We start from the raw sequence: 27,919 nt of genomic DNA, 5'->3' as shown, positions 1-27,919 counted from the left end.
ATGGATTACCTGGCAACTCAGGATGACGAGTCAGCGAGAGCTCAGGCTCAACTACTGCGTATTGAACTGCCTGATAGCAGCTCAGTATCAGCTGGGCCTCCGATATGCACGGTCATGTATGTCTCTCTCTGCCCTGCTTTGATTGACTACCGAACCGTATCTCTGCCCAACAATCATGGACTTAGGTCTCTGATTAACGGGGATTCTCGCAATAATGAAGGACCATCTACTGCTGTGACGCTAGATTCCATCGCCTTCGACATTGCGAGAATTTTCAACAGAGATATCTCTTGGACTCTTTCATCTTTCTGTTTACCGCACGGTAACAGAAGTCTGTACAAGTCTCCCGCTGCATCGCACTGCGATAATGCGAATGATTTTGCAGACATCTGAGTTTGTCTTCAAAATATCTCTTATTCGTAGGTGTACAATTGTTCATTGTTCAACCGAATTACGAGATGTGTCAGAAGACATCGCCTACTCTCCGACCTGACAGCTCTACTTCCAAATGTTCAGCCCATGAGAAGCAGTTCTTCAGGCGGCTTTCCCCTGTGTTTTCATTACTGAAGAACGCCCCGCTTTCATTGCAACTACGACTTCTCACCGGACAAGCAATGAAATAGCGGTTAGCGTTTTCAGTCATTTGTAAGCACAGGTTATGAATCTTGAGAATCCTTCTCTCGATTCATCTGTGAAGACGTAGGTTGCATTCAATATCTACCTTCGTCTCAACGGTACATAGTGTTGTTTCTCCTTAGCTGAGATTCAACAACCATGAGATGTTTTACCTTCAGGGACTTCGGTCTCTAGATGGCAATTGACTTTCGCCTGTTGGGCACATGCCTTAAGAGAATCATCACCTCGCTGTCCGGCATTGGTGACAAACAAATACATTATTTGTTTGGTCTCTCGGCATAACCTACTTTAAAGGCGAAGGTCACGTGACTTACTCGGATGCTTTTGACAACTTGCCTCCTACCGAACGCAGTCAGTCGGCAGCTGTCAGAGCGGCCGAGTCAGTTACGAACTACGCTGTTAACTTAGTTCGGTTGTTACAGAGCAATCATTACTTCGTTTTAATAGCTTGTCACTAGTACCCATACCATTGACACCCACCATGGAGTGTCGGTGTCCTATCCACTACCGAGAACTTCGCTGCATGGGGATAGGAGGATGCGAGAGACTTTGTGGCAAACGGACAGACCAGTATGGGTACTGGGACATCACCGAAGTAGAGAAGAGGGATAGGTCATGCGACTATTTCCTTCTTTTCCTCTGAGGAACTGCATGACTTCTCCTGCGAAGTCAAGCATCCAGGGGATGGGGATCCGTGACGCTCGATTCGTACCGAACTTCGTAGCGAAGACTCAGAACCCTTCGGTCCCTGACGATTGGTTCGAGTCGTTCACAATCCCCTCCCTAATGGACTTCACCGCCTTCGATGCGAAGGAGATGCTGCCTTGTCCGCAAGAACTTCTCCGTGGCGCAGGTACTGAAGGCAGGGGTTCTGGTCAACCAGACCACATTGCCCTTCCTTCACCTACTTCGGGATATTGCCCACAGGTCCTTGGATCTTTTTCCTTGGGACCCGTGGTGCTGCTCAACACGTTGTGTAGCGAACCCAGACCCTCGCAGGCTGAACAGCATCGAGTCCTGGTGTGACCATAAGAATGGATGAGTGAATGAGAGTGTGGACTGGTCCTCCTTCCCATTCTTTTCTTCCCCTCTACCTGTGGTTAGAGGGACACGGTCGTCACCCTGCTGGATAAGGACAAGATGCAGGTGAGCTACTCAACAGAGCCCCATCCTATCCCTTTCACTAGGGATAGGAGCGTATATCCACCACTTCCTCCAACAAGGGGGAGGAAGTGGATGCCAGCTTGAGACAACCCATACTTTATGTTGCCTCTTGCAAACAGGAACAAGTTCTTGCTTGCTGGTACGAAGAGATACGCTTGCCTCTCTCTTAGTACTCGGCCCAGAGGTCTGACCATTGATCCTGCGGTGCACACCCCAATCAATCGGACAGAGGCTTGGATCCCTCCCTCGCTCTTACGACCAGGGAGGCATTCCAGGGATGGACGAACACCAGTCTGTTCATCAAAAGACTCCAGATTCCTCCCACCAAGAAGTGAGTCTTCCTATTGTTAAAGGACCGATGGTTTGTATTACGTATCGGAACAAATGACAATTTGTCGAAAATTGCATTTTTCCTAACTATACAAACCTGAGGTCCTTTACATATAGTCCCTCCGCATGCCACCCCTCACTCTGCGTATTTTGCATGGGCCAAAAGCAAAAGTGATTTGTTTACCTCCCAGCCGCGCGACTGTCGGACAAGCAGTTAACTACCGTTCTCCCCTTGTTCGAAGCTTACGACCGTTCCAGCTGCCGCTAGCTACTTCCTATTGTTAAAGGACCTCAGGTTTGTATAGTTAGGAAAAATGCAATTTTCGACAAATTGTCATATTTTTGCATTTTTTATAGTTATTTTTATTTAGGTACTGAGGAAAAATTAATGTACATATAGGACAGGAATAAATGATTTTTATAATAATAATAATTACTAAATAATGTTCTTTCCTGTCATTTCAGGTCATTGTAATAACAGTAAAAAAAAAAAATTTTCTTTCTAGGCATAGAATTAGTCAAAAAGGACAACCATATTCCTCTCATTGCACTTGGAATTTTGTCACTGAATTGTCAAAATTGTATGTATATTGGAATTATTTTTCTTTCTTTTACTGTAATTTATATTTCCTTTTCCAGAGTTACTTGTAAACAACTTTCTTAATGGAATAGTTGAGGAAGAAGATGCAAGGAAACTAGCAGGTAACCAAATTGTATCACGCATTCTTGATGATGCTTTACAATGTGGTGAAGCGCTGCAGGTTCTGTCATTTACCAAAATTTTCAGTGAAGACATACGAATGACATGCCTAGATCCCTATGCATCACACGTATTACAGACCTTGATGGCGTTGTCTCTGAAGTTTACACAGGTATGAGACAATTTTGTTGTGCATTGCTATTTAAGAATATATTTCTTTTAGTATAAGAGAATGCATGTTACTTTATTCATGATTGAAGTACAGTAGAAGTCTGATTCACAATACTATTTAGTATCAAACCCATTCTGAATATTCAAGTCACATACCCTTTCAGTACCTAATATTTTATTTGTCCAATATATGTAAGTGATTTTTAGCAGAAAATAGCATGCCATCACTGTTGTTATTACAAAGTGTATTCCCATATAACTAAAATGGCCAAACATGCAGTCACAAAATCACTACCTCCTTTAAGATTTCAGTAAAAGATTATTACAAACCATTAAATACCTTCCCAGTTCTACACGTTTTATTGGTCAACTGATTTGTGTTTGGTAAAAATCATTACCATAAGTATCGTTACAAGAATTTTATTAGAATAAAATGTCCTATAAAAAACATACATTGGTACTTTGACATACGAAAGGCTCAACTTACGAAAAACTCAAGATACGAAAGCAAATAAGAAAAATTTTACGGCTCTACATGCGAAAATTGCTCAAGTTACGAAAGGTTGTTGCTGTAAAGTCCCGAGATTCACCCGGACCACCGAGAACAATTTTAAAACTTCTGGGCCGCCAACTGAGTAAACTCGCCACTCTCCTCCCACTCTCCCTTTAGTTCCTGATGCTAGTCACCCCATAAGATCCTGCTCTCCTATTGGTCAGCATCTACCCCTTGTGCTTTAAGTATTCTATTGGTAAAAGGATGCTGTAAATAGAAAAACTTATTCATGCAATACAATTAATAAAAAAAACATTAGGTAAAGATAGAATAAAGAATAGAAATGAATGGTTATTATACTGTTTGGTAGTTTCATTAGTTGAAGAGAGATACTAATGAAAATTTATGGCTTACTGTGTCCTAGGAAAAGTGATTGCTTGGCGTTCATTTGGTACTCGTAAGAGCTGAATGTAAACAATTGATTGGAGGGTTTTTCTGTTTGTTTGTTTGTGTATTATAGTTAATGATTAATTAATAATTATTTGAAATGAGTACATACTGATTATTTATACATTTTATTGGCATATTCTAAGCTTTTAGCTTCTTAGGTTTAGATGTCAGAATCATAGACTAGGCTACAGTAGCAACCGCTAACATAGGCTAGGCCTATTGTTAAGGGACATATGCTAAAGTTCTAATATATGCAGTGAAAATGGGGTTGAACATTACATGCAGTTGAATATTACTCAAGTATGTGCAGTATTTTGCCTTTTTGGAGTCATATTTCTTTCATCGGATCGGCGTCATAACCCATAGAACATGTGTTGTAGGCCTGGCTGGATAATTTACTGGGGTGTTTTGTAGGGCTTGGAAACAGATTAGGCTTTTATTTTAATGTAAAATGCTGTTCAAGATACAAAAAACTCATGATACGAAGGGCGCCTCGGAACGGATTAATTTCGTATCTTGAGGTACCATTGTAACTACAGTGGTACCTCGAGATACGAAATTAATCTGTTCTGAGGCGGCCTTCGTATCATGATTTGTTCATGAAACTTACTGTCAGATATATATATAGCTGTATTTTCTGAAGTCCGACAGAAATTCAAAAACTTCCGGCACACACAGTGGTCGGCCAGGTGGTTAGTACCCATTCCCGCCGCTGGGAGGCGGGTATCAGGAACCATTCCCATTTTCTATTCATAATTTTTCTGTCGCCGGTGCTGGAAACACCTGTTTTCAGTACCTCCGTCTTAGGATTTTGGAAACTTCATGGCCGCTAAATATCCTAATTGTCTTTTGATTTATTGACTTGGATTTGTGGCTAGGCATACGCTATCTTAAATTGTTTTGAATATGATTCATTTTTGTATATCTGAATCTAGTTAGGCTAGTTTCAGAGGGTGTTGTCTGCTAAGATAGGGTGTGGCTACCGAAAGCTTCGGTAGTCCGCACTCGATATGCACGAGGCTATGTGTCTTGCTTCTTTGTTGAGATTTGTCATGTAAGGAGTATGAGACTTTGTCTAATTCCGTAAGGAAGACGTATGATTCGTATGTACGCAATTAATCAGTAAACAAAGTCAGGGTAGGCTAACCTACCTGTAGACTTTATTTTGCCTAACCCTGTAGTATGGCCTACGGGCTATAAATATGTCTCGTGAGGTAATGCCCTTTACGTTTTAGATTCCATCTGTATCTTGGAATCTAAGGTGCTCGCTCTCCTATCATTGTGGTGAAGAGTGCTACTTCTGTAGTTGTTACTCCTAACCCTGTAATGTTGCCTTCGGGCCCTAAACAGTTTCTGTAGAGGGTATTGACCTTTCTCTGATACTCTATCGATTCGTAACTTAGAATCGAAAGTGCTGGCTTTGGAGAGCAAAAGTGGAGTGGCTGAGTGCAGTGACAGTGCCCCTTGTGTAGTGGAGGGTGCGTCAGATCGGCCTTATTTCGCCTCTAGGCCGGGACCTCTGCTTGACTCCCAGGAACAGGGAGAGAGCATGTCGAAAGCCGAAGGAGGGTTACGAGGAACCTCCCACCGATCTGACGTGCCTTCGGCAGACCTGAAGTTACTCCCAGGCTGCCAAAGTGCGTGCACGAATCCTGAAGGATTGCTTCTCGTCCTCGAAGCGTCCTCCTGCGCAGGGTTTGGAGCTTCGGAAGGACTCGCGCCCTCTAAATAGAAGCTTTATAGAAGAGGACGTTTCACGTCCTCTCTCTCTCTCGTCATGCGTTGCAGTGAGAAGTAAGAAGGCGAACGTCGCCTGAACTCGTGTACGTCTTTCCACCGAGAAAAGGGAAAGCAAGTCATATTAGCAGGACGCTTTTGAGCGCGGACGTCCTAGCTTTGTTGCTGTGAGAATAAGAAGGCGTTCCCTCGCCCCCGCGTATTCTCACACGATCAACCCTTCACCTGAGACTGCTTCTGCAGTCGGTTTTCTCTCCGAGATGTCTAATGCTCTTCCCTGAAGGCAGTTTCGCTTGCATTGACGCCTGTCAGGAGCGTGACGCTTTTCTGCACGCTTTTTTTTTTTTTTTTTTTTTTTTTTTTTTTTTTTTTTTTTTTTTTTTTTTGTTTTTTTTTTTTTTTTTTTTTTTTTTTTTTTTTTTTGACGCTCGGCTTGGACGGGACGTTCGGATGGAGGCCAGGCGCGCGCGGGTGCACGCCAAGCGCGCACCAGTAGACGCCGAGGCCGAGCGCACGCCAGTGGATACCGAGCGCGAGCGGCGCGCGCCAGTGGACGCCGAGAGTGCTCGCTGCTCGCCAGTGGACGCCGAGCGTGCTCGCTGCTAGCCAGTGGACGCCGAGCTGTGCGCGCCAGCGCACGCCAGTGTGTCGCCTGGCTGGAACGTTTCTGTTGAAGTCTTCAAGCTGATTTGGGCCTAAAGATTTTTTTACCTTACTAAACTTCGGTGATCATTTCTACATCGCCTGCGAAGAATGTGAAGTAAGCATTGCTTCGGAGGAAGCTTTTTAAAGTGAAAAGGCAACTTCGTTTTCGAAACCCAGCAAGACCACGGGTTTCGTGAATTATAGAGGTCTCTGTCAGTAATATTGCTTTTCGTAAAGTCCAGGATTGGATGGAGTTATGGAAAGCTCAAGGAAAGATCTCTTTTGCTCTACCGCAGTCAAGACTTTGCGTTAAGGCAGCTATGGGTTATGTAAAAGCTCGACGTCCTGCACGTCAGGACTCTCGGCAACGTTCAGTAGGATTCTTGCAAAGGCACTCATCAAAAGGACGCTCTTCAGGAAAGCGCAAGACAGGACTTCCTTTGCCATACTGCCAATAAATTTTGATACGGGAGAGGAAGCTGGTTGGAGAGTTCTCCTCTCCCCAGGATAATTTTGCAAGCTTTTTAGCCCATCTGAAAGGGCTTTTCAGATGATAGATTTTGTTGTTAGTTCCTAGTCGGGACTACGCTGCCGAATTGAACATCGTCGTTCTACCTGTCGTAAGCCGTCTCTTAACAGGATTCTTGCCCCATTCCTCGTTTGAGACGGGAATCGAAAATGCTCGACTTCCTGGATTACGTTTTGTCAATTTCAGTGAATTTCCCCCTTGACAATTACTATCGTTTTGTCAAGTAAAGTGGGTATCCCCTCATTGACAAAATATCTCTTTGTCCCGTAAATGGGTTAGTTCTCATTGACAAACTTCTCATTAACTTTATATTGCGTAAGCGGATAAGCTCTTTATTGACAAGATTCGGAAGAGCTCCCATTCATCATTCGCAGACTCGTACAAGAAATAGACTTGTAGACTACGTCAATGAGCGTATGTCCATAACATAAGAACTTGAGCTGTTCCAGCTTCAATTCTCTTGAGTTTTTGTTTATGAAACTTGCCTGTCAGATATGTATGTAGCTGTATTTCCGAATTCAGCTATAGTATATATGTCTGCCAGGTAAGTATGAAAAAACTTTATTGCAATATAATATCATATTTTGCCTTGGGTTATTTTACTACGTACTGGTTGGTTCAAGTCATATACGCTTGCTGTAGTTACCTCTTCGGATGGCAACCGAGAGGTCTATTGTCTATTATTTTAAGGACATTTAATCGTTACTCCCTGCAGCCTTCCAGGAGTTTCCGATTTATCTTTTACCGTTGTATGGTAGTGTTATGACGACACGAACGCATCTATATATTTAGCGTTTTCTGTTTCGCTTAAATATACCAGCTTGAGAGTCTCTTTATGCAAAAATTACGGACCTATTTCTTAGTAGAATAGGGTAGCTGGCAACCCAGGCATAAAGTTAAGAGACGACGATCGTAAGCTGCTGCTGTCACTGTCCTCTCCGACCGCCAGTCAAACGAGCAGTACCAGCTCGTTCGCTGTCATGCGCGGTAGGTTACGTCTCTCTCTCCTGCGGGATTGACTGACTAACCGTATCTCTGTGCTGGCAGTTACGTCTCTCTCTCCTGCGGGATTGACTGACTAACTGTATCTCTGCCCTACAATCACGGACTTTAGGCCTAAGATTGAGGGGATTTCTTTACATGAATGAATAAACATTGCATTCGTTTTGCCTTACTATGTTCTCAGAGATATCTCTTACTCCTTTCGGTGCTCGTTTACCGCCACGTATAGGACTACGAGTCTACCGCAACATTTTTCACTATTATATGCTCTCCTGCTTAGGCAAAGCGCAGCCTTTTTAGGGAACAGTAAACATACTGTGTGAGGGAATGGATGAGCTGCTGGGGGGGACCAGTTCCTTCCTAAAGAAGTTTGTTTCCCTGAATAGACTGCCAATTCAGACCTCTACAGTTTTTTCCTACCGGGTGGAAACTGAAATTTATTAAAGATCTAGGAATGATTCTGACATCTCGGTGCGTTAAGTAACACTTGAGGTGATAGAAAGAAGGTGCCGGACATCTGGAGAGGGTTTCAGATGTCCTGGATCATAATCTGAAAGAAGTGGAAGCAATTCTGTCGTCCCTCCAGTCCTTGGAAACGAGTTTTTGGAACCAGTGGTCCATATCAAACTCTGATCTTCCACAGCTCTCTCATATCTTAGGAAGTATCTTCTCTCGGTCCCTGTTCGGGTTTACGAGAAAGAGCCTATTATAACAACAGGCGTAGAATGTAACGATCCTCTAGAGGTTCGTTACAGGATTGCAAAAGTCCGTACGAATCGTCTCGATCGACGGCAGCAACTACTGACTCCGAGTGGAATCTTTTCTTTAGAAGTATGTTGAGAGTTATGGAGACTTTAGGGACGTCCTTTCATACATCTCTTCGCTATGATATTGAACAGGGATGGATGTTTAGTCTCTTTTCCCCTTTTTCAAAAACGCTTAGGAAATGTAATAAGATGATTTATACCATCACGGGAGCGACAATGACGCTAATCGCCCCATGTTGGCCTTCAAGATCCTAGATTCACAGAGGTCACGTCCTTCCAAGGACCTTTTCCGAGAGAGTCGGTCTACTTTAACACGAAAGGTACCTATAACCTCTCCGCTCTGAGTCTGACTACGTTCAGACTATCGAGAGGTTGACAGCATAAGATTGCCATCTTCCCTTTCCGTTTGAAGAATGGGATAAGCTGGCAGTCACAACTATTAAAGAATACGCAAATATGTTGTTGACGGCCTTTTGGGCTCAGAGATTTGCTTCTGTCAAACAAACAAAGCCTTCACGATCTTGAGTTCTGTGGAATCTCGAAAACTCGCTCACCATCTACTTTTTGTCTCACCTGTTTTCTCGGAAAGTCCAGACACTCGTGCGAGATCAGGAGACACATAGTAGCCCTGAGTTTCTTGTTGACGAAGTCGGTTGCGTTTACACACCCCGATGATCGTTTTAACATGAGACCAGATTGGACTGTCAGGCATTCGTCCTTTCTCCTGGCACCAGAAGCTCGAGTCAGGAGTGGCTCAGGAGTTGATTCGCTAACGACGTTGGGTTGCGTTCATACCCCAAGGTGTGCTTAGCTTGAATCGCCCAGGCAGTCCAGACACTCATCCTTCAGCGAAGAATAGTGCCTTATGGTCTTCAGGGTACAGCCTTGCTGTCCTTGATTCGTCTGACTGGTCAACTGGTCGGTCACCTGACTTTAGTACAGACTGACTGACTGTGCATGTCCAGATCGAAGCTTTCAATATGGAACTTAGACATAGTCTGAAGTTCTTGATGTCAAAGCATTCGAACATCTCCTACTGTTAACTTCTTGCACGTGATCAGGAAGGCCTTTTTCTAACCACCCTAGATACGACAAAAAGAGGGTTAGTGAGGTTTTCAGCCATCGTCAGAAGTTTTGGCATTAGAGAACACAAGGCGGTGCGTTCTCTAAGCCTTCCGTTGTGGCCTAAGAATGGAAACCCGTCTTGTTCTTGGGCCAGGAGCTTGGAATCAAGGATGGCCACAATTATTGGGCAGGAGCCAGAGAGAGTCCTGTGCCCTGTCAGGTCTCTCAAGTTTTTATCTACATAAAACTCAAGAAAGTCGAAGTCGTACGGACAATCTGCAGTGTTCCGAAAAGACCAGACTTGCCCATATCGAAGAACACCCTGGCTTTATTGTTAAGGAGTTCTTTTCAAAAAAGCTCCTTCATTGTGTTGGCACAAAGATTTGAATCTTTTGATTTGAATGCTCACGAGTGAGGGCGCGGCATCGGAAAGCATTTCAACAGAGCATGGCACTCAGCAACATCCTGAGTACCATGTTTTAGCGAAGCAACTCTGTGTTCAATTCACACTCCCAATGCGAGATGTGAAGATGGCATATGAGATCTGCTGCTCGCTAGGGCCATACGTGTCTGCAGACACAATCTTGGGGGCAAGTAGTACCACTCATCCTATCCTGTAGAAAATGGTAGGAAGAGCTCTTAATTTAGTAGTTGAGTCGCCGACAACGGTGACTTCTAACTCTTAAGCCTTAGTTAACACACCTTAACTTTGGCTAGGTGGGTTCAGGTGGTGATATATTATTTTTATATATATATATATATATATATATATATATATATTTTTTTTTTTTTTTTTTTTTTTTTTTTTTTTTTTTTTTTTTACTTCTTAGCCCTCATGGTATGGTCAATATGGTCTAGTCACGTCGTGGTCTCGCCCCTGTTGACAGATCATCTGGAGTGCACCAGCTATATAGGTCTCTACCTCGCTGGCAACTCTAGTAGCACAAGCAGACTTACGTGGCAATAACCACGAAGCCAGCAATGCTAACAGGTGGAACCAAGATGTAAATCATCTGCATGCATTTGTTTCCCAAAATCCTTCTATTCTGTCCCTTCCCACCTCCAACGGTGGGATTCAGCTATATATATATCTGACAGGTAAGTTTCATGAACAAAATGATATTGTTATGATACATAAAGTGTGTCTACTTACCTGGCAGATATATATAATTAAGTACCCACCCACCTCCCCTCAGGGGACAGTGGAAATAAAAATTATGAATAGAAAATGGGAATGGTTCCTGATACCCGCCTCCCAGCGGCGGGAATGGGTACTAACCACCTGGCCGACCACTGTGTGTGCCGGAAGTTTTTGAATTTCTGTCGGACTTCAGAAAATACAGCTATATATATATCTGCCAGGTAAGTATGAACAAACTTTATTGTATCATAACAATATCATGTTTTTCGTATCTTGAACCGCATTTGACATGTAAAATGGCTAATCCGTTCCAAGCCCTCCAAAAAAACCAGTAAATTTCATAATAAAGATAAATTGACAATAAACAATGAAATTACAACAATTTGGACCATTCAATACCTAACTTAATACGTACTAGTAGTACTAATATGTATGTACCGGTAAATAAAGTGTAATTAGTGTACATGGTATACAAGAAATACTGTACATACATACGTACATATGTAGTAAAATGTGGAAGCTTACCTTTCGAGTGAGGCTATCTCCGAAAGTGGCGACAAAGGAGGAGGACAGAAAATTTGTTGCGTAGTACGTACACTTAACTTAACGAAACACATTAAAAATATCAGGAAACATAAACTAAACTTTACAAAACACATTAACAAGACTGTAACTCTTAACTGTACAAAAAACTTCTTTTTTTTTTCTTTTTTTTTAACATTTTTTTTACTTTTTTATACTTTACGTTTTTTACAAAATTTCAATTTCTTCACCTCCGAATGGATGCCAGTTCGTTTACGGAATTTTTCGAACCACCCATGAGAAGCCTTGAAGTCTGGGGTTGCCGTCGATGTCCCCTCTCCTCCGTCGTCTTCGGCTTGGGCATTCAAATCGCCGAAAATAGTGCTGACCTTCTGGCAGATTGCCGTCTCGCTTATCGTATCGCCAGTGATTTCTTTGTCCTCAATCTATAGAAGAAGCAGCCTCTCCATTTCATTATGCACGTGGCTCCTCTTGTTGGACAAAATAGTCACGCCCTTGGAAGTCTTAGCTGCTTTGATGGCTTCCTTCTGCTTAAGGATGGTGCCTATTGTCGACGGATTTCGGCCGTATTCCTTAGTGATCGCACACAACCGCATGCCAGCTTCATGCTTTTTTATTATCTCCATTTTTGTCTGCATGGAAAGCATTCTCTTCTTTCCGTGAACTTCAGCAACTTTCTTGGGACCCATGACTATACTGTACGTAATTAAGTTATGTAGTATACTAATTAAGTTCTCACACAACACGATAAAGTAGTGAAACGAAATCACTAACACGAATTTACTTTAACAATTGAAATCGTATATGTGAACGAACGAATTCCGCGTGCGTATGATAACGCTGGTGAGAAGCAATGACTGAAGAAGAACTCCGCTACGTACGATGCATGATGGGATCATGGGAGAGATGCTGACCAATAGGAGAGCAGGATCTTATGGCGGTGACTAGCATCAGGAACCAATGGGAGAGCGGGAGGATGGTGGCGAGTCTACTCAGTTGGCAGTGCGCGAGTTTTAAAATTGTTATCGGTGGTCCAGGTGAATCTCGGACTTTACAGCAACAACCTTTCGTATCTTGAACAATTTCCGTATGTAGAGCCACAAAAATCTTCATATTTGCTTTCGTATCTGAGTTTTTCATAAGTTGAGCCTTTCATATCTTGAGGTACCACTGTAGTTCTATTATCCTCCCAGTTCCTAGCATGCATTTTTGGTCAATTATATGAGATTTGCATAAGTAAATGTCACTTCCAAATATTGTGTAATTTAAGAAGATTCTGGAATTGGCAGAAATAATACAAATATTTTTGAAAGGAGACTTTCTGACAATCCAGTAAATAATCCAATATGGAGGGATTTGTTGGTATTTAATTAGACTTTTTTTTTCCAGAATTAAAAAAAAATGTTTTACTCTACTACTAACCATTTCAAGCCCATTGTCATAGGTTTTCTTGAATATCTTTTAATACCAGCTGTATCTTATTGATATTTTGGCACAGCATATTTTAGACCCTCTGGTGACTTTGGGCAATAAAATGATGTACCAAAATATATTAATTAAGGCAGTTTACTCTTGAACTTTTTTAATTTCCTCAACATTCATTGTAGATATCCGAGCACCTGTCCTTGGCTTAGCTAAAGAGGTAGGAAGGAAGTCTCACCCACTCATTTCTCTCTGTCTCAGACTTATGAATGGTGGAGTGTACTACGATATTGCTTTTTACATTTTACATATCCAAATTAGTTTATGCATTAAAGTTTATCTGTATTTCATGGTTTTGAGAGATTATTATAATCTCATGGTTCATTTATAGTTTATAGATACTGATGAGTAGACTGACTGAAAATTAGAGGGGCAGTATTTTACTGGTTTTCAGGTATTACTGATTTTGTTGTCCGATATGCACAAAATATCTGAAGTGACCCATAGCTCCAAGTATAAGTCTATCCAGCTGGATCAGCTATGGCAAACATGTTGCATTATCGTCATCATGGATACTGCAGTGGATTTGCATTATGGCTTTTTGCTGCACATAATGCAGAGAAGGTAGCCAATGGGCTGAGAATTTCTCTGAAAAGTTAAGAGATAATCTCTGTAAGGGTTCCCTTTAACACACATGCACCAGAACATGATTGAATGATTTAAAATTTTTTTTATCAAATTAACAATTTGTTGAAGGATTTCTTTAGAATTCTTTTCTTTGTTTCTCCACAAAAAAACATCAGTAGCAAATACCTTTTGGAAGATGAATGGCCAATTGTTCCTCCAATGGAAGACATAACTACATTTACCATTGTTTCATGAGCCATTGGTCCTGGCAACAGGCAATGCGCCATACCATACTATGGTGACAGGATAGTCATTGCCCCACACCTGAAATATCTTATAATCAAAACTGGCCCACTACCACCCCATTCTCATGGTAATAAAAACATACATGATATAGAAACATACAAATGTCTATATAAAAGATACTGCATAGGAAATTGTTATTGTCGGTAATTCAAAAGATAAAAAGTCATATCATAGTATGTACCCTCTTCCATTCATATGTTTGAGACATTGAGAGAAAGAAGTGGGCGGGGCTTCCCTCCCACTCTTTACCTAAGCCAAGGACAACAAATGTTGAGGGAATTGGAAAAGTTCAAGAGTAAGTTGCCTTAATAAATTCGAGTACACTTCAAAATTACTGGAGGGTCTAAAGCATGCTGTGCCAGAATATCAAGAAGATACAGTTGATACATAAAAAGATATTCAAGAAAACTTTTGCAACAACAGGCTTGAAATGGTTATTAGGGAGGCCAGGAAAATAATATAGTAAAGTGTTGTGTTTCCTTTACTTCCGTAAAATATATCTAATTTTCCTTTCAGTATATTGCTGCTTTCATTTATTATAGCATTTCCTTATCAACCAGTTTTCAGTTTTATTTATTATTATGGATACTTGATGTACTTTCAGAAGCAGAAAGAGAAGAAGAATGCAGAGGTAGGTGAAGTAGGAAGTGAAGGAGAAAAGCAGCCTATTACAAAAGAACAAAGAAAAGAATTTGCGGCTTTCTTAAATAAGGTTAGTAATGCATTATCATCTTAGTAGTAACAATTAAACCTAACAAAGACCCCAAAGCAAATGTGTTGGGTACTAGACAAGTACTATTCTGGTGAGCATGAATACAACCATTTGTCCCCATTCAAGGAAGAGTAAGGCCCAAAGAAAACCCTATGGGACTTATGAATGAAGTACTATATACTTGGCTTTCTTCTTACACTTCTGGCAATCCAGAGAAGATGGAGGAAGAGGAAGACAAGAGGCCAAAGAAAGCGAAGTGGTAGAAGGAGCATTGCCTGTGCTTCTTCCTCTTGTCCCAGCTTTTGACAATTAATGGCTGTTTACTGGCATTTATTGGCTCCTTTTGTTGAACTGTTTGTTTACCTAAGTATGCTGTGGGTAATTTTCCAAGCATTTTCAAACCAAAGTGGATTATTAGTCCTCATTTTGAAAGTTTGATGATAATGTAGAAGTAATCATGATAATCTGGCATGGAAGGGGAGAGGGCCTTGTTTTTTAAAGGTCTACTCGGTAAATGTTATCACTTATATTTGCAGTTTGAGCCAGTTGCTGTTGCTTAAGGAATGATGATCCACTCATTCTTGTAGCCTTTCGTAAAAGGCTTTTGTGAGAAAATAGATTTTACTTTAGTAAATGTCAAAAGTCTGTTTTAATATATATTTACTTTCATTTATTAATTCCAGTATTGGCTCATTAATACTGATTGCAAGTATGTGCAAGTGAAATATCTTTATTTAAAACCAAGATTTCTCAAAGATTTTTTTCCATACCCACAGGTTGGACGACTTGTTTACAATAACTTAGATGAGTTCATTCGAGACACATATGGAAGTCACGTGTTGCGCTCCATATTGGAGACTTGTTCTGGAGTACAAGTGAAGGATTCCATTAAAAGTAGCAGAAAGTCACAGACTAAACATTCTCTTTGCCAAAATGTGGGACAGATTCTCAGAGTTCCTGCTGAATTGCAAAGTTTACTTCTTGATATCGCAAATCGCTTGATGAAGCTTCCAGATTTACCAGGTATGCTTACAATGCTTCTTGTATGTTCAATTTGATAGTAATATAGCCTGTACCAAGAATCAATACCTATGAAATTTTATTTCACTAATCTGATCTCCAAACACAGTTAATTTGATGAAGTACAAGTTTTGCCTAATACTTTTGCCATTATTTTTAATTTGAGCTGTAAAGAAGGGCAAAATTATAGGATTAAAAAATAAGCATAGATAAATAAAGGCATTGCTTATAATTTTTGCAAAGTTTATGTTGTGTATTTTTAGATTACTTTCAGTTGCCTCTCAGGAATCATTATTGGAGTAATTCTGTTATGTTTTCATAAATGAGCTAAAAAAGTTGTTAGTCTGACTTTATATTATAAGTTGTAATGTTTTGACTTTCAGGTATTATTACAAATGAATGTGGATCTGCGGCTTTTCAGTCTGCCCTTCTTGTACTGAAAGGGATAGAAAGTGAGCAGTGTGCTACTTTGATGGATCACATTTTGTTACATGGCTTAGCAAATATTTCACCCTCATATTGTGATAGTTATGATGAATTACTCAACATTCCTCATGTGTTTCAAAGCAATCCAGCAGTACGTTTACTTGAAGTAAGTAATTATATTCTCTCTTAGGTGTCAGTGTTTTTTCTGTTGTTGTAAGTGGGCATTAACAAATTTGAACCAATGATTCTAAATCATTATTGCAATGTATTTTTGTTCATACCTGTGATCTAAGGATGTTTGTATAAATATATTTTTTGCTAATAATGATGCCTGAAATTTTTTAGTAAGAATTAGACATGCTGGAGGTTAAAAGAGGTTAAAAGGATAGTAGAAATTAATTGAAATTTTGTTCTTTTTGTCTGGTGTACTGCAATTACAACCTTTAATTCTTCTCGCTTCCAATTGCTTGGTGTTATTATGTAGTGATACCATCACCAAATGAAATGTCGGGTAGATATTTGGATGCTAATTATCTGCTTATTGCAGTTATTTATACCATGTCCTAATACATATACATTTCTTTCACATATTTTGTGAGTACTATAGTAGCTGGATGTGAAATGTGCATTATTAGAATTTATTTTGAAAGTATCCATGCATGTTTTTTATTGGTCCCTTCAAGAATGTAAACACTTATTTTTTTTTTGTGGATATACCTCAGCACAAGCTGGTTGGTCATTGAAGCTTGTTAACATGGTTAACAAGTAGTGACAGTCATCAGAATGTCAAAACATAATTTCTTTTCAAGAAATGTGTGGAATTGTCTCCTGCCCATCGTCATCACCTTATATTTTCTTGCACGGGGTTAGATGTGCATTATGTTCTTGCTTATGTTCTTGCTTTGTATTTTGTTTTTCTGCTTGTACTCCTATCAAGTCAATGCCTTTATATCTCCCCTTTTTCCAAGATTTCTTTGGCTCTCCTATAGATCTTGTCATCCTACTTTCATTATATGTGCTGCTTCCCAGATCAAGTGTACCTTAAATTTTTCATCTCATGATTGAGCCATCTCAGTTTTTTAGATGCAAGTCTTAGTTTCCAGCTTCTGGACTCCATATCTTTAGGTCTGTACATCTAGAAATAATTCAGTATACTAGAAATAATTGTCATTTTGTTCATGAAACTTACCTGTCAGATATACGTATATATAGCTGTATTTTCTGAAGTCCGACAGAATTTCAAAAACTTCCGGCACACGCAGTGGTCGGCCAGGTGGTTAGTACCCATTCCCGCAACTGGGAGGCGGGTATCAGGAACCATTCCCATTTTCTATTCATAATTTTTCTGTCCCCGGTGCTGGAAACTTCATTGCCGCTAAGTATCCTAATTGTCTTTTAATTTATTTACTTGGATTTGTGGCTAGGCATACGCTATCTTAAATTGATTTGAATTTGATTCATTTTTGCATAAGATATCTGAATCTAGTTAGGCTAGTTTCAGAGGGTGTTGTCTGCAAAGATAGGGTGTGTCTACCGAAAGCTTCGGTAGATCCGCACTTGGTATGCACGAGGGGTATGGGTCTTGCTTCTTTGTTGAGATTTGTCATGTAAGGAGTGTGAGAGACTGTCTAATTCCGTAAGGAAGACGTATGATTTGTATGTACGCAATTAATCAGTAAACATGTCTAATTCCGTAAGGAAGACGTATGATTCGTATGTACGCAATTAATCGGTAAACAAAAGTCAGGGTAGTGAACCTGCTAACCTTCCTGTAGACTTTATTTTGCCTAACCCTGTAGTATGGCCTACAGGTTATGAATATGTCTGTGAGAGGTGATCGCTCTCCTTCATTGTTGTGAAGAGTGCTACTTCTGTTATTGTTACTCCTAACCCTGTAATGTTGCCTTCGGGCCCTAAAACAGTGTCTGTAGAGGTTATTGCCCTTTCTCTAATACTCTTTTGATTCGTAACTTAGAATCGAAAGTGCTTGCTTTAGAGAGCAATAGTGAAGTGGCTAAGTGCAGTGACAGTGCCCGTTGTGTAGTGGAGGGTGCGTCAGATCGGCCTTATTTCGCCTCTAGGCCGGGACCTCTGCTTGACTCCCAGGACCCGGGGAGAGAGCATGTCGAAAGCCGAAGGAGGGTTATGAGGAACCCCCACCGATCTGGCGTGCCTTCGGCAGTTTCTGATGAAAATCCCCAGACTGCCAAAAGTGCGTGCACGTGCATGAATCCTGAAGGATTGCTCCTCGTCCTCCGAAGTGTCCTCCCCGCGCAGGGGTTGGAGCTTTCGGAAGGACTCGCGCCCTCTAAATAGAAGCTTTACAGAAGAGGACGCTTCACGTCCTCTCTCTCTCGTTATGCGTTTCAGTGAGAAGTAAGAAGGCGAACGTGGCCTGATCACGTGTACGTCTTTCCACCGAGAAATATGAAAAAGAAGTCTTAGTAGCAGGACGCTTTTGAGAATTGACGCCTGTCAGGAGCGTGACGCTTTTCTGCACTCTTCTTTTGTCGCTCGGCTTGGACGGGACGCTCGGATGGACGCCAGGCGCGCGCGGGTGCACGCCAGGTGCGCGCGCCAGTGGACGCCGAGCGCGCGCGCCAGCGCACGCCAGGTGTGTCGCCTGGCTGAACGTTTCTGTTGAACTCTTCAAGCTCTTGTTTACAATTTGGGCCTCAAGAATTTTTACCTCTACCTTCGGTGATACCTTATACCTATCACATGCAAAGAATGTGAAGTAAGCAGTGCTTTGGAGGAAGCTTAAAGTGAACAGACAACTTCGTCTTCGAACCCAGCAAGACCTCGGGTTTTCGTGAATTCAAGAGGTCTCTGTCAATATTATATTGCTTTTCGCAAAGGTGGATGGAGTTAAGGAAAGCTCAAGGGAAGATCTCGTTTGCTCTACCGCAGTCAAGACTTTGCGATAAGGCAGTTACGGGTTATGTAAAAAAGCTTGACGTCCTGCACGTCTGGACTCTCGGCAACGTTCAGTAGGATTCTTGCAAAGGCACTCATCAAAAGGACGCTCTTCAGGAAAGCGCAAGACAGGGACTCCATTTGCCATACTGCCAATAATTTTAAGCTTTAGCAGGCATTAGTTGTGATCGGGGAGAGAAGGCTGGTGGAGAGTTTTTTCCTTCCTTTTCCCAGGATAATTTTGCAAGCTTTTAGCCCATCTGAAACGGTTTTTGCAGATGATAGATTTGTTAGTTTCTAGTCGGGACTACGCTGCACCGAATTGAACATCGTCGTTCTACCTGCCGTAAGCCCAGTCTCTTAACAGGATTCTTGACCTTCCTCGTTGAGACGGGAATCGGAAAAAATAAAAAATGGCTCGACTTCCTGGATTACGTTTTGTCAATTCCAGTGACTTTCCCCATGACAATATACTATCATTTTGTCAAGTAAGTGGGTATCCCCTCCCCATTGACAAAATATCTCTTTGTCCGTAAATGGGTTAGTTTATCATTGGACAAACATCTCATTAACTTTATATTGCGTAAGCGGATAAGCTCTTATTGACAAGATTCGGAAGAGCTCTCATTTCGTCATTCGCAAAACTGTACAAGAAAATAGAAACTTGTAGACTACGTCAATGAACGCTTATGTCCAATAACATAAGAAGCTTGAGCTGTCTGCTTCGATTCTCTAATTTGTTCATGAAACTTGCCTGTCAGATATGTATGTAGCTGTATTTCCGAATTCAGCTATATATATGTCGCCAGGTAAGTAGAACAAACTTTATTATTGTAATATAATATCATATTTGCCTGCGTTATTTTATACTGGTGGTTCAAGTCATATACGCTTGCTGTAGTTACCTCTTCGGATGGCAACGAGAGGGTCTATTGTATATTTTTTAAGGGACATTTAATTGTTACTCCCTGCAGCCTCCAGGAGTTTCCGATTTATCTTTTACGTTGATGGTAGTGTTATGACGACACAAACGCATCTATATATTTAGCGTTTTCTGTTTCGCTTAAATATACCAGCTGAGAGTCTCTTTCTGCTCAAAAATAACGGACCTATTTCTTCGTAGAATAGGGCTAGCTGGCAAACCCAGGCATAAAAGTTAAAGAGACGACGATCATAAAGCTGCTGCTGTGACTGTCCCCCTCCAGTCCAAACGAGGCCAGTACCAGCTCGTGCGCTGTCATGCGCGGTAGGTTACGTCTCTCCTCCCTGCGGGATTGACTGACTAACCGTATCTCTGTGCTGGCGGTTACGTCTCTCCTGGGGATTAACTGACTAACTGTATCTTGCCCTACAATCAGGACTTTAGCCTAAGATGAGGGGATTTCTTACATGAATGAATAAACATTGCATTCGTTTGCCTTGTGCTGGCGGTTACGTCTTCTCCTTGGGGATTGACTGACTAAACTGTATCTCTGCCCTACAATCACGGACTTTAGCCTAAGATTGAGGGGATTTTCTTACATGAATGAATAAACATTGCATTCGTTTGCCTTACTATGTTCAACAGGAGATATCTCTTACTCCTTTCGGTGCTCGTTACCCGCACGGTTATAGCGACTACGAGTCTTACCGCAACATTGCACTTTATTATATGCTCTCCTGCTTAGGTAAAGCGCAGCCTTATTAGGAAAGTAAAACATACTGTGTGAGGAATGGATGAGCTTGCTGGGGACCATTTCCTCCTAAAGAAGTTTGTTTCCCTGAATAGACTGCATTAAAACCTCTACATATTTTTCCTACGGGAAACTGAAATTTTTTCATTCGAGATCTAGGAATGATTTCTGAACATCTTCTCCAGTGCGTCAAGTATCACCTGAGGTGAGTAGAAAGAAGGTGCCGGACATCTGGAGAGGGTTTCAGATGTCCTGGATCATAATCTGAAAGAAGTGGAAGCAATTCGGTCGTCCCTCCAGTCTCGAAACGAGTTTTGGAAACAGTGGTCCATATCAATTCTGATCTGCCACAGCTCTTCATATCTTAGGAAGTATCTTCTCTCGGTCCCTGTTCGGGTTTACGAGAAAGAGCCTATTATAACATCAGACGTAGAATGTAACGATCCTAGAGGTTCGTTACAGGGATTGCAAAAGTCCGTACGATATCGTCTCGATATTCGACGGCAGCAACTACTGACTTCAAGTGGAACTTTCTTTAGAAGTATGTTGAGAGTTGTGAAGACTTTAGGGACGTCCTTTCATTCATCTCTATGCTATGTTGAGGACGAGAGGCTTCTTCTTCTCTGCTCCCTTATTCTCGATCCGGGAGCGGTACCATTAAACGCCATCCTATGATATTGAATGGGGATGGATGTTTAGTCTCTTTTCCCCTTTTTCAAACGCTTAGGAAATGTAATAAGAGGATTTATGACGTCACAGGGAGCGACAATGACGCTGATCGCCCCATGTTGGCCTTCAAGATCCTAGATTCACAGAGGTCACGTCCTTCCTAGTTCACTTTCCAAGGACCTTTTCCGAGAGAGTCGGTCTACTCTAACACGAAAGGTACCTATAACCTCTCGCTCTGAGTCTGACACGTTCAGACTATCGAGATGTTGACAGCATAAGATTACCGTCTTCCTTTCCGTTTGAGGAATGGGATAAGCTGGCAGTCACAAACTATTAAAGAATACGCAAATATGTTGTTGATGGCCTTTGGGCTCAGAGATTTGCTTCTGTCAAACAACAAAGCCCTTCACGATCTTTGAGTTCTGTGGAATCTTGAAACTCGCTCACCATCTACTTTTTGTCTCACCTGTTTTCTCAGAGTCAGACACTCGTGCGAGATCAGGCGACATATAGTAGCCCTGAGTTTCTTGTTGACGAAGTCGGTTGTGTTTATACACCCCTGATGATCGTTTTACATGAGACCAGGTTGGACTGTCAGGCATTCGTCCTTCGGGACTGAATCGCCTTTTTGCTCCTCGCTCCTTTCTCCTGGCACCAGAAGCTCGAGTCAGGAGTTGTTATCAGGAGTTGATTCGCTAACGACGTTGGGTTGCGTTGATACACCCCCCAAGGTTTGCTTAGCTTGAATCGCCCAGGCAGTCCAGACACTCATCCTTCAGCGAAGAATAGTGCCTTATGGTCTTCAGGGTACAGCCTTGCTGTCCTTGATTCGTCTGACTGGTCACCTGACTTTAGTACAGACGGACTGACTGTGCATGTCCAGATCGAAGCTTTCTATATGGAACTTAGACATAGTCTGAAGTTCTTGATGTCAAAGCATTTCGAACCTCTCCTTTTGGTTAACTTATTGCACGTGACCAGAAAGGCCTATTTTCTAACCACTCTAGATACAACAAAGAGGGTTAGTGAGGTTTTAAGCCATCGTCAGAAGTTTTGGCTTTAGGGAACACAATGCGGTGTGTTCGCTAAACCTTCCGTTGTGGCCTAAGAATAGGAACCCGTCTACTCCTTGGGCCCAGGAGCTTGGAATCAAGGGATGGCAAAAGTTATTGGGCAAGAGCCAGAGAGAGTCCTGTGCCCTGTCGGGTCTCTCAAGTTTTATCTACATAAAACTAAAGAAAGTCGAAGTCCTTCGGACAATCTGCAGTGTTCCGAAAAAGACCAGACTTGCCCATATCAAAGAACACCTTGGCTTTAGTGTTAAGGAGTTCTTTCAAAAAGGCTCCTTTCATTGTGTTTGCACAAGATTTGAAATCTTTGGATACTGAATGCTCACGAGGTGAGGGCGCGGCCTCGGAAGCATTTCAACAGAGCTTGGCACTCAGTAACATACTGAGTACCACGTTTTAGCAAAGCAACTCTGTGTTCGCTTCACACTTCCTGCGGGATGTGAAGACGGCATATGAGATCTGCTGCTCGCTAGGGCCATACGTGTCTGCAGACACAATCTTGGGGGCAAGAAGTACCACTCATCCTATCCTGTAGAAAATGGTTAGGAAGAGCTCTTAATTTAGTTATTGAGTCGCCGCCAATGGCGACTTCTTAACTCTTAAGCCTTAGTTAAAACACTTAACTTGGCTGGCTAGGTTGGTCAGGTGGTGATATATTATATATATATATATATATATATATATATATATATATATATATATATATATATATATATATATATATACAGGCGGTCCCCGGGTTACGACGTTTCCGGCTTACGACGTTCCGAGATTACGACGCTTTTTCTTAAATATTCAATGGAAAATCCGTCCTGGGTTACAACGCTTGTTCCGAGGTTACGACGCTGACGCTTCCAACGTCAGAGTTAACGACGCTTTTAAAAAACGCATGCTATGATAAAAATCCTTTATAGTTTAGCACAGTATGTAATAAAAATATGTTTTTGGTTACATTACAACAAAAAATTTTGAGGTTATGATGATTTTTGACACTTTTTTTTTTTTTCATATAATTTTTTAGTGACGCCGCATATGCGGAACTAGTTTGCGGGCGAATAAGAATACACTAGCTTGGGATGCGCAGTTTAAAACAGTCCAAAAGCGCAAATATAATGAAAAATCATTGCTTGTTTCCAGTACATAATTTAAAAAACTAAGTTTCTGGTTAGATTACAACACAAATTCCAAGGTTACGAGTTGTATGCTTTTTAACGATACTCATATGCAGAACTAGTTTTGAGCGGAGGTGCATAAATTAATTAACGCTATTAAACTGTATGGTAATTGACCGAACAACGACCTCGGACGGTCGAGGACGCCAAGCGTAACAATACGAAAGGACGCCACTTCAATCGCGTGTCTGCCTGAAGTTCAGTCGGTTGTGTGCTAAGACGTTGCTGAAATTCCTTGCCATTTTTCGCAAATTTACAATGGCTCCTAAACGCCAAAGTACTTCCTCCGATGATAGTTCATCCAAGAAGAGGAAGGTCATCACGATGGAGGCAAATATGACGTGGTAAAGCGTTCGGAGAAGGAGGGAAACTAACACCGAAATAGGCCGTTCTTTAGGCTTGAGCAGGACCACGGTGGTAACCATGTGAAGGACAAGGAACGTATTCTGAAGCATGTTAAGGATGCTGCACCGATGAAGTCAACGGTGATAAACGAGAAGCAACGTACTACCTGTGACAGTTCCAGATCCCCCTGTACCTGGACCCTCTGTAGCAGCCCGCCCACCTGTACGTGTACAATCAGGTAAGCAATTTCATTTTTCTCATTTTCATGTTGGAAATTGTTTACACCCTACATACATACGTACACTAACTTACATAGTGGTACAATGTGTTTGATGTTGCATAACCTTATTCATTTTTTTTTTTTTCATTCAGACCCCTTTGATAGTGACAGCGACCCAGATGACCCCTGAGCCTTTCCATGGTTTTGATGCCTCGCCCTATTCATCAGGTAAGGAATCCTTAACAAATTTGTATAAAATGTTTTTATAAATTGCTAATAGAAATTTTTATTAAAAGTGTACATATGCTACAATTACATCCACCTTATAATATATTTATGTACCCTATCATTCTTCCAGATCTAGATGTTCCCTCATCAGTTGATACGAGTATCACCTCTCCAGAGCCCAAATCAGTTGATACGAGTAGTATCACCTCTCCCATTCCTTCAGGTAAAAGAATTCTTCATTTTTTATATGAACATACGTATTACACACTACATATGTCGAAACAGTAATAACATGTGCAGTAGTTACAGTAGTAGTAACTATCATTTTATATATCATTCCAGACTCCCAAGCACCTGCCCATCCCACTCCATAGCCCAAGCCACCCACTCTCATGTACCATTATGGCATCCCAGTAAGCAAGCCAACCACTAGAATTTGGTAAGGACATTTTTTTTTTTATTAATGTTTTATTATTACATATGTAATAACCATGTTATGTATGTAACATACATACTATATCATATGTACTATTACATTATCATTCCAGACTGGCATGCACCTGTGACTTACATAAACCAGACCTCTACATAGCCTACATGTCTTCATTTTGCTGAAGGTAAGGAATTCTCAGTTGTGTTTTAATGTTTGCATACGTACAATAAATTTTGTACACCTAAGTGGTTACATACTGTCCTTTAATATTAATTCTTCATTCCAGACTGCCCATCATCTAGCCTGTTATCTGTGATAAAGCACACTGAAGTTAGGTTTGGAATGCATCCTTATCATGAATGCTCTACACCTCCACCTCCATCTCCCACAACCTAGGTAACAGCTTTGAGACTCACTAAAGTTTGGTAAGTTATGTAAGGAACTTTCTAAATTAAGTTTTATACTACATGTTATATGTGATATTAAACACTGTATGGTGCATATTACTGTATGTAACTTACTCTGCATAGAGGACTTACTGACAAAATTATTTTTTGTACATTCCAGAGTCCCCTGAATGATGTAGGCTATGGGGCCACATAAGACTTTGTCCATCCAGGGTTACATTGAACGACAACTTTAAACTCAAAAGTAAGGAATTAATTAACATACATTAACTCTTTTAGTACTCTTGATATATCTACAGTAATTAACATATTGCATTCACAACTTTCTGTAGTGTATATTTTTGTACACTAATTTTGTTACTTTTTCCTTCCAGAACCAACATTTTTCACACAAACTCCAGGTTGTTACTAAAAAACAATTACTACAAGTGTCATCAAGGGATACTACAAGTAGAGCACCATTTTTTGGATGGAAAAAACCCTTCAGGAAAGTATACGTATCACAGTAACATGTTAGTGTAACAAAGTATGGAACAGTAAGGTTTTTACATACAGTAGTATTACATACGTACATAACTTTTTTTTACAGGAATTTCCAACCAAGTTTGATTATGTACATACATGTTATAAACCACTGTACGTATGGTTACTGTATGTAACTTACTAAACATACATAACATGACTTAACTTTGAGTACTTTTTGGTACATTCCAGAAACCAGGACCCCCTCCATGATGCAGGCTATGGGGCCACATAAAACTTTGTCCAGGGTTACTACATAACATAGCACGACAACTGTAAAACTATGTACTACTGTACTAAAGGTAAGGAATTATACATAGTAGTAAACATACATTAAGTAAGTTTTATACGTACATACTAAAAAAAAGTGACCAAGATCTCTCACATGGGATAGGTGATCAAGGTCCCTCATGGAATTACATACTGTACACTCCCTGCTGAACAGGGGGTGTAGACCAATCATTTACAATATGCATACCAGTTGATATTAAACCACTGTATGGTGCATATTACTGTATGTAACTTACTATGCATAGAGTACTTACTGACAAAATTATTTTTTGTACATTCCAGAACCCCCTGAATGATGTAGGCTATGGGGCCACATAAGACTTTGTGCATCCAGGGTTACATAGCACGACAACTTTAAACTAAAGGTAAGGAATTAATTAACATACATTAACTAAGTTTTATACATGTTATATATGTGATATTAAACCACTGTATGGTGCATATTACTGTATGTAACTTACTATGCATAGAGTACTTACTGACATACTAATTATTTTTTGTACATTCCAGAACCCCCTGAATGATGTAGGCTATGGGGCCACATAAGACTTTGTGCATCCAGGGTTACATAGCATGACAACTTTAAACTAAAAGTAAGGAATAATTCACATACATTAACTTTTTTACTCCTGATATAACTCAAAGTAAGGAATTATAAACTAAAAGTAAGGAATTAATTAACATACATATATTCTTTTACTCTTGATATCTATAATTTACATATTGCATTCAGGACTTTGTGTAGTATTTTGTACTAATTGTGTTATACTTTTACCTTTCAGAGCTACCAGACTGGGATTTTAGTGTACTCCAGGATCTACCAAAGGATTACATACTAGTGTACAGTGTATATAGTGTTTATGTATAATCTAACCTAAGTATTAAGTGTAGTTACATTGTGCTTTATAGTGTCACAAGAGTTTAATAAAGAATTATACCTTCAAGAACCATCCTTTGCCATTGAAATAACCACACTACACATCATGCAATACTTGCATGTCACACAGGTAAGGTCTCTCTAACTTTTTCTTAGTTTAAGGCATATTTCCAAGTGTCGTTCCGGCTTACGACGATTTTTCGGCTTACGACGCGCCTCAAGAACGGAACCCCCGTCGTAACCCGGGGACTGCCTGATATATGTATTATATATATATATATATATATATATATATATATATATATATATATAGATATATATATATATATATATATATATATATATATGTATGTATGTATGTATAATATATATGATATTTATTTATTTTACTTCTTAGCCCTCATGGTATGGTCAATATGGTCTAGTCACATTGTGGTCACGCCCCCGTTGACAGATCATCTGGAGTACACCAGCTTTATAGGTCTCTACCTCGCTGGCAACTCTAGTAAAGCAGAAGCAGACTTCGGTGACAGTAATCACGAAGTCAGCTATGCTAACAGGTGGAACCAAGATGTAAATCATCTGCATGCATTTGTTTCCCAAAATCCTTCTATTCTGTCCCTTCCCACCTCCAACGGTGGATTTCAGCTATATATATTATCTGGCAGGTAAGTTTTCATGAACAAATGATATTGTTATAATACAATAAAGTTTGTTCATACTTACCTGGCAGATATATATAATCAAGTACACACCTCCCCTCTAGGGGACAGTGGAAATAAAAAATTATGAATGAAAATGGGAATGGTTCCTGATACCGCCTCCCAGAGGCGGTAATGGGTACTATCCACCTGGCCGACCACTGCGTGTGCCGGAAGTTTTTGAAATTCTGTCGGACTTCAGAAAATACAGCTATATATATATCTGCCAGGTAAGTATGAACAAACTTTATTGTATCATAACAATATCATTTTAATATATAACTGTTATATTCCAGGTAATTATGTCTTGTGCAACGGCTGATCAGCTGCATAATTTGTATACACAGTATTTCAAGGGACACATATCAGACTTGGTTAAGCACCCCATAGGTAACTTTGCTGTGCAGAAGCTCCTGTTAACATGGCAAGAAAAAGAAAAGGTTAGTTTTTCCTTTGATTTTAAAATAGAAATAAAAAAACCTATAATAAATGTATTTCCTTGGTACTGA

At 40.6% G+C, this 27,919-nt stretch overlaps 2 protein-coding genes across 2 annotated transcripts in view; one reads left to right on the top strand and one right to left on the bottom strand.

Annotated features, from left to right (window-relative positions):
• Positions 1 to 27,919, bottom strand: part of LOC135212595 (protein phosphatase 1B-like) — a gene marked incomplete in the record, with an annotated part of 159,091 nt that overhangs the window by 121,143 nt on the left and 10,029 nt on the right.
• LOC135212394 (uncharacterized) lies at positions 1 to 27,919 on the top strand. Its single transcript, XM_064245764.1, has 6 exons — positions 1 to 58; positions 2,770 to 3,002; positions 14,333 to 14,440; positions 15,217 to 15,463; positions 15,844 to 16,052; positions 27,707 to 27,919. The coding sequence occupies exons 1-6, from the start codon at positions 1 to 3 to the stop codon at positions 27,917 to 27,919; spliced, it is 1,068 nt and encodes a 355-aa protein (XP_064101834.1).

The sequence above is a fragment of the Macrobrachium nipponense genome, chromosome 41 (genome assembly GCF_015104395.2).
Source record: "Macrobrachium nipponense isolate FS-2020 chromosome 41, ASM1510439v2, whole genome shotgun sequence".
In the NCBI taxonomy this organism is placed as follows: domain Eukaryota; kingdom Metazoa; phylum Arthropoda; class Malacostraca; order Decapoda; family Palaemonidae; genus Macrobrachium; species Macrobrachium nipponense.
The sequence above is the reverse complement of the archived record's forward strand: the minus strand, read 5'-3'. Positions and strand labels throughout refer to the sequence as shown.

Excerpts from the sequence above, each read along its gene's own strand:
- LOC135212394 (XM_064245764.1), top strand. The coding sequence starts at position 1 with ATGGATTACCTGGCAACTCAGGATGACGAGTCAGCGAGAGCTCAGGCT. Across the intron at positions 59-2,769 it reads AGCTCAGGCTCAACTACTGC|AGTTACTTGTAAACAACTTT; the intron begins GTATTGAACTGC and ends TTCCTTTTCCAG. Across the intron at positions 14,441-15,216 it reads TTGCGGCTTTCTTAAATAAG|GTTGGACGACTTGTTTACAA; the intron begins GTTAGTAATGCA and ends CCATACCCACAG.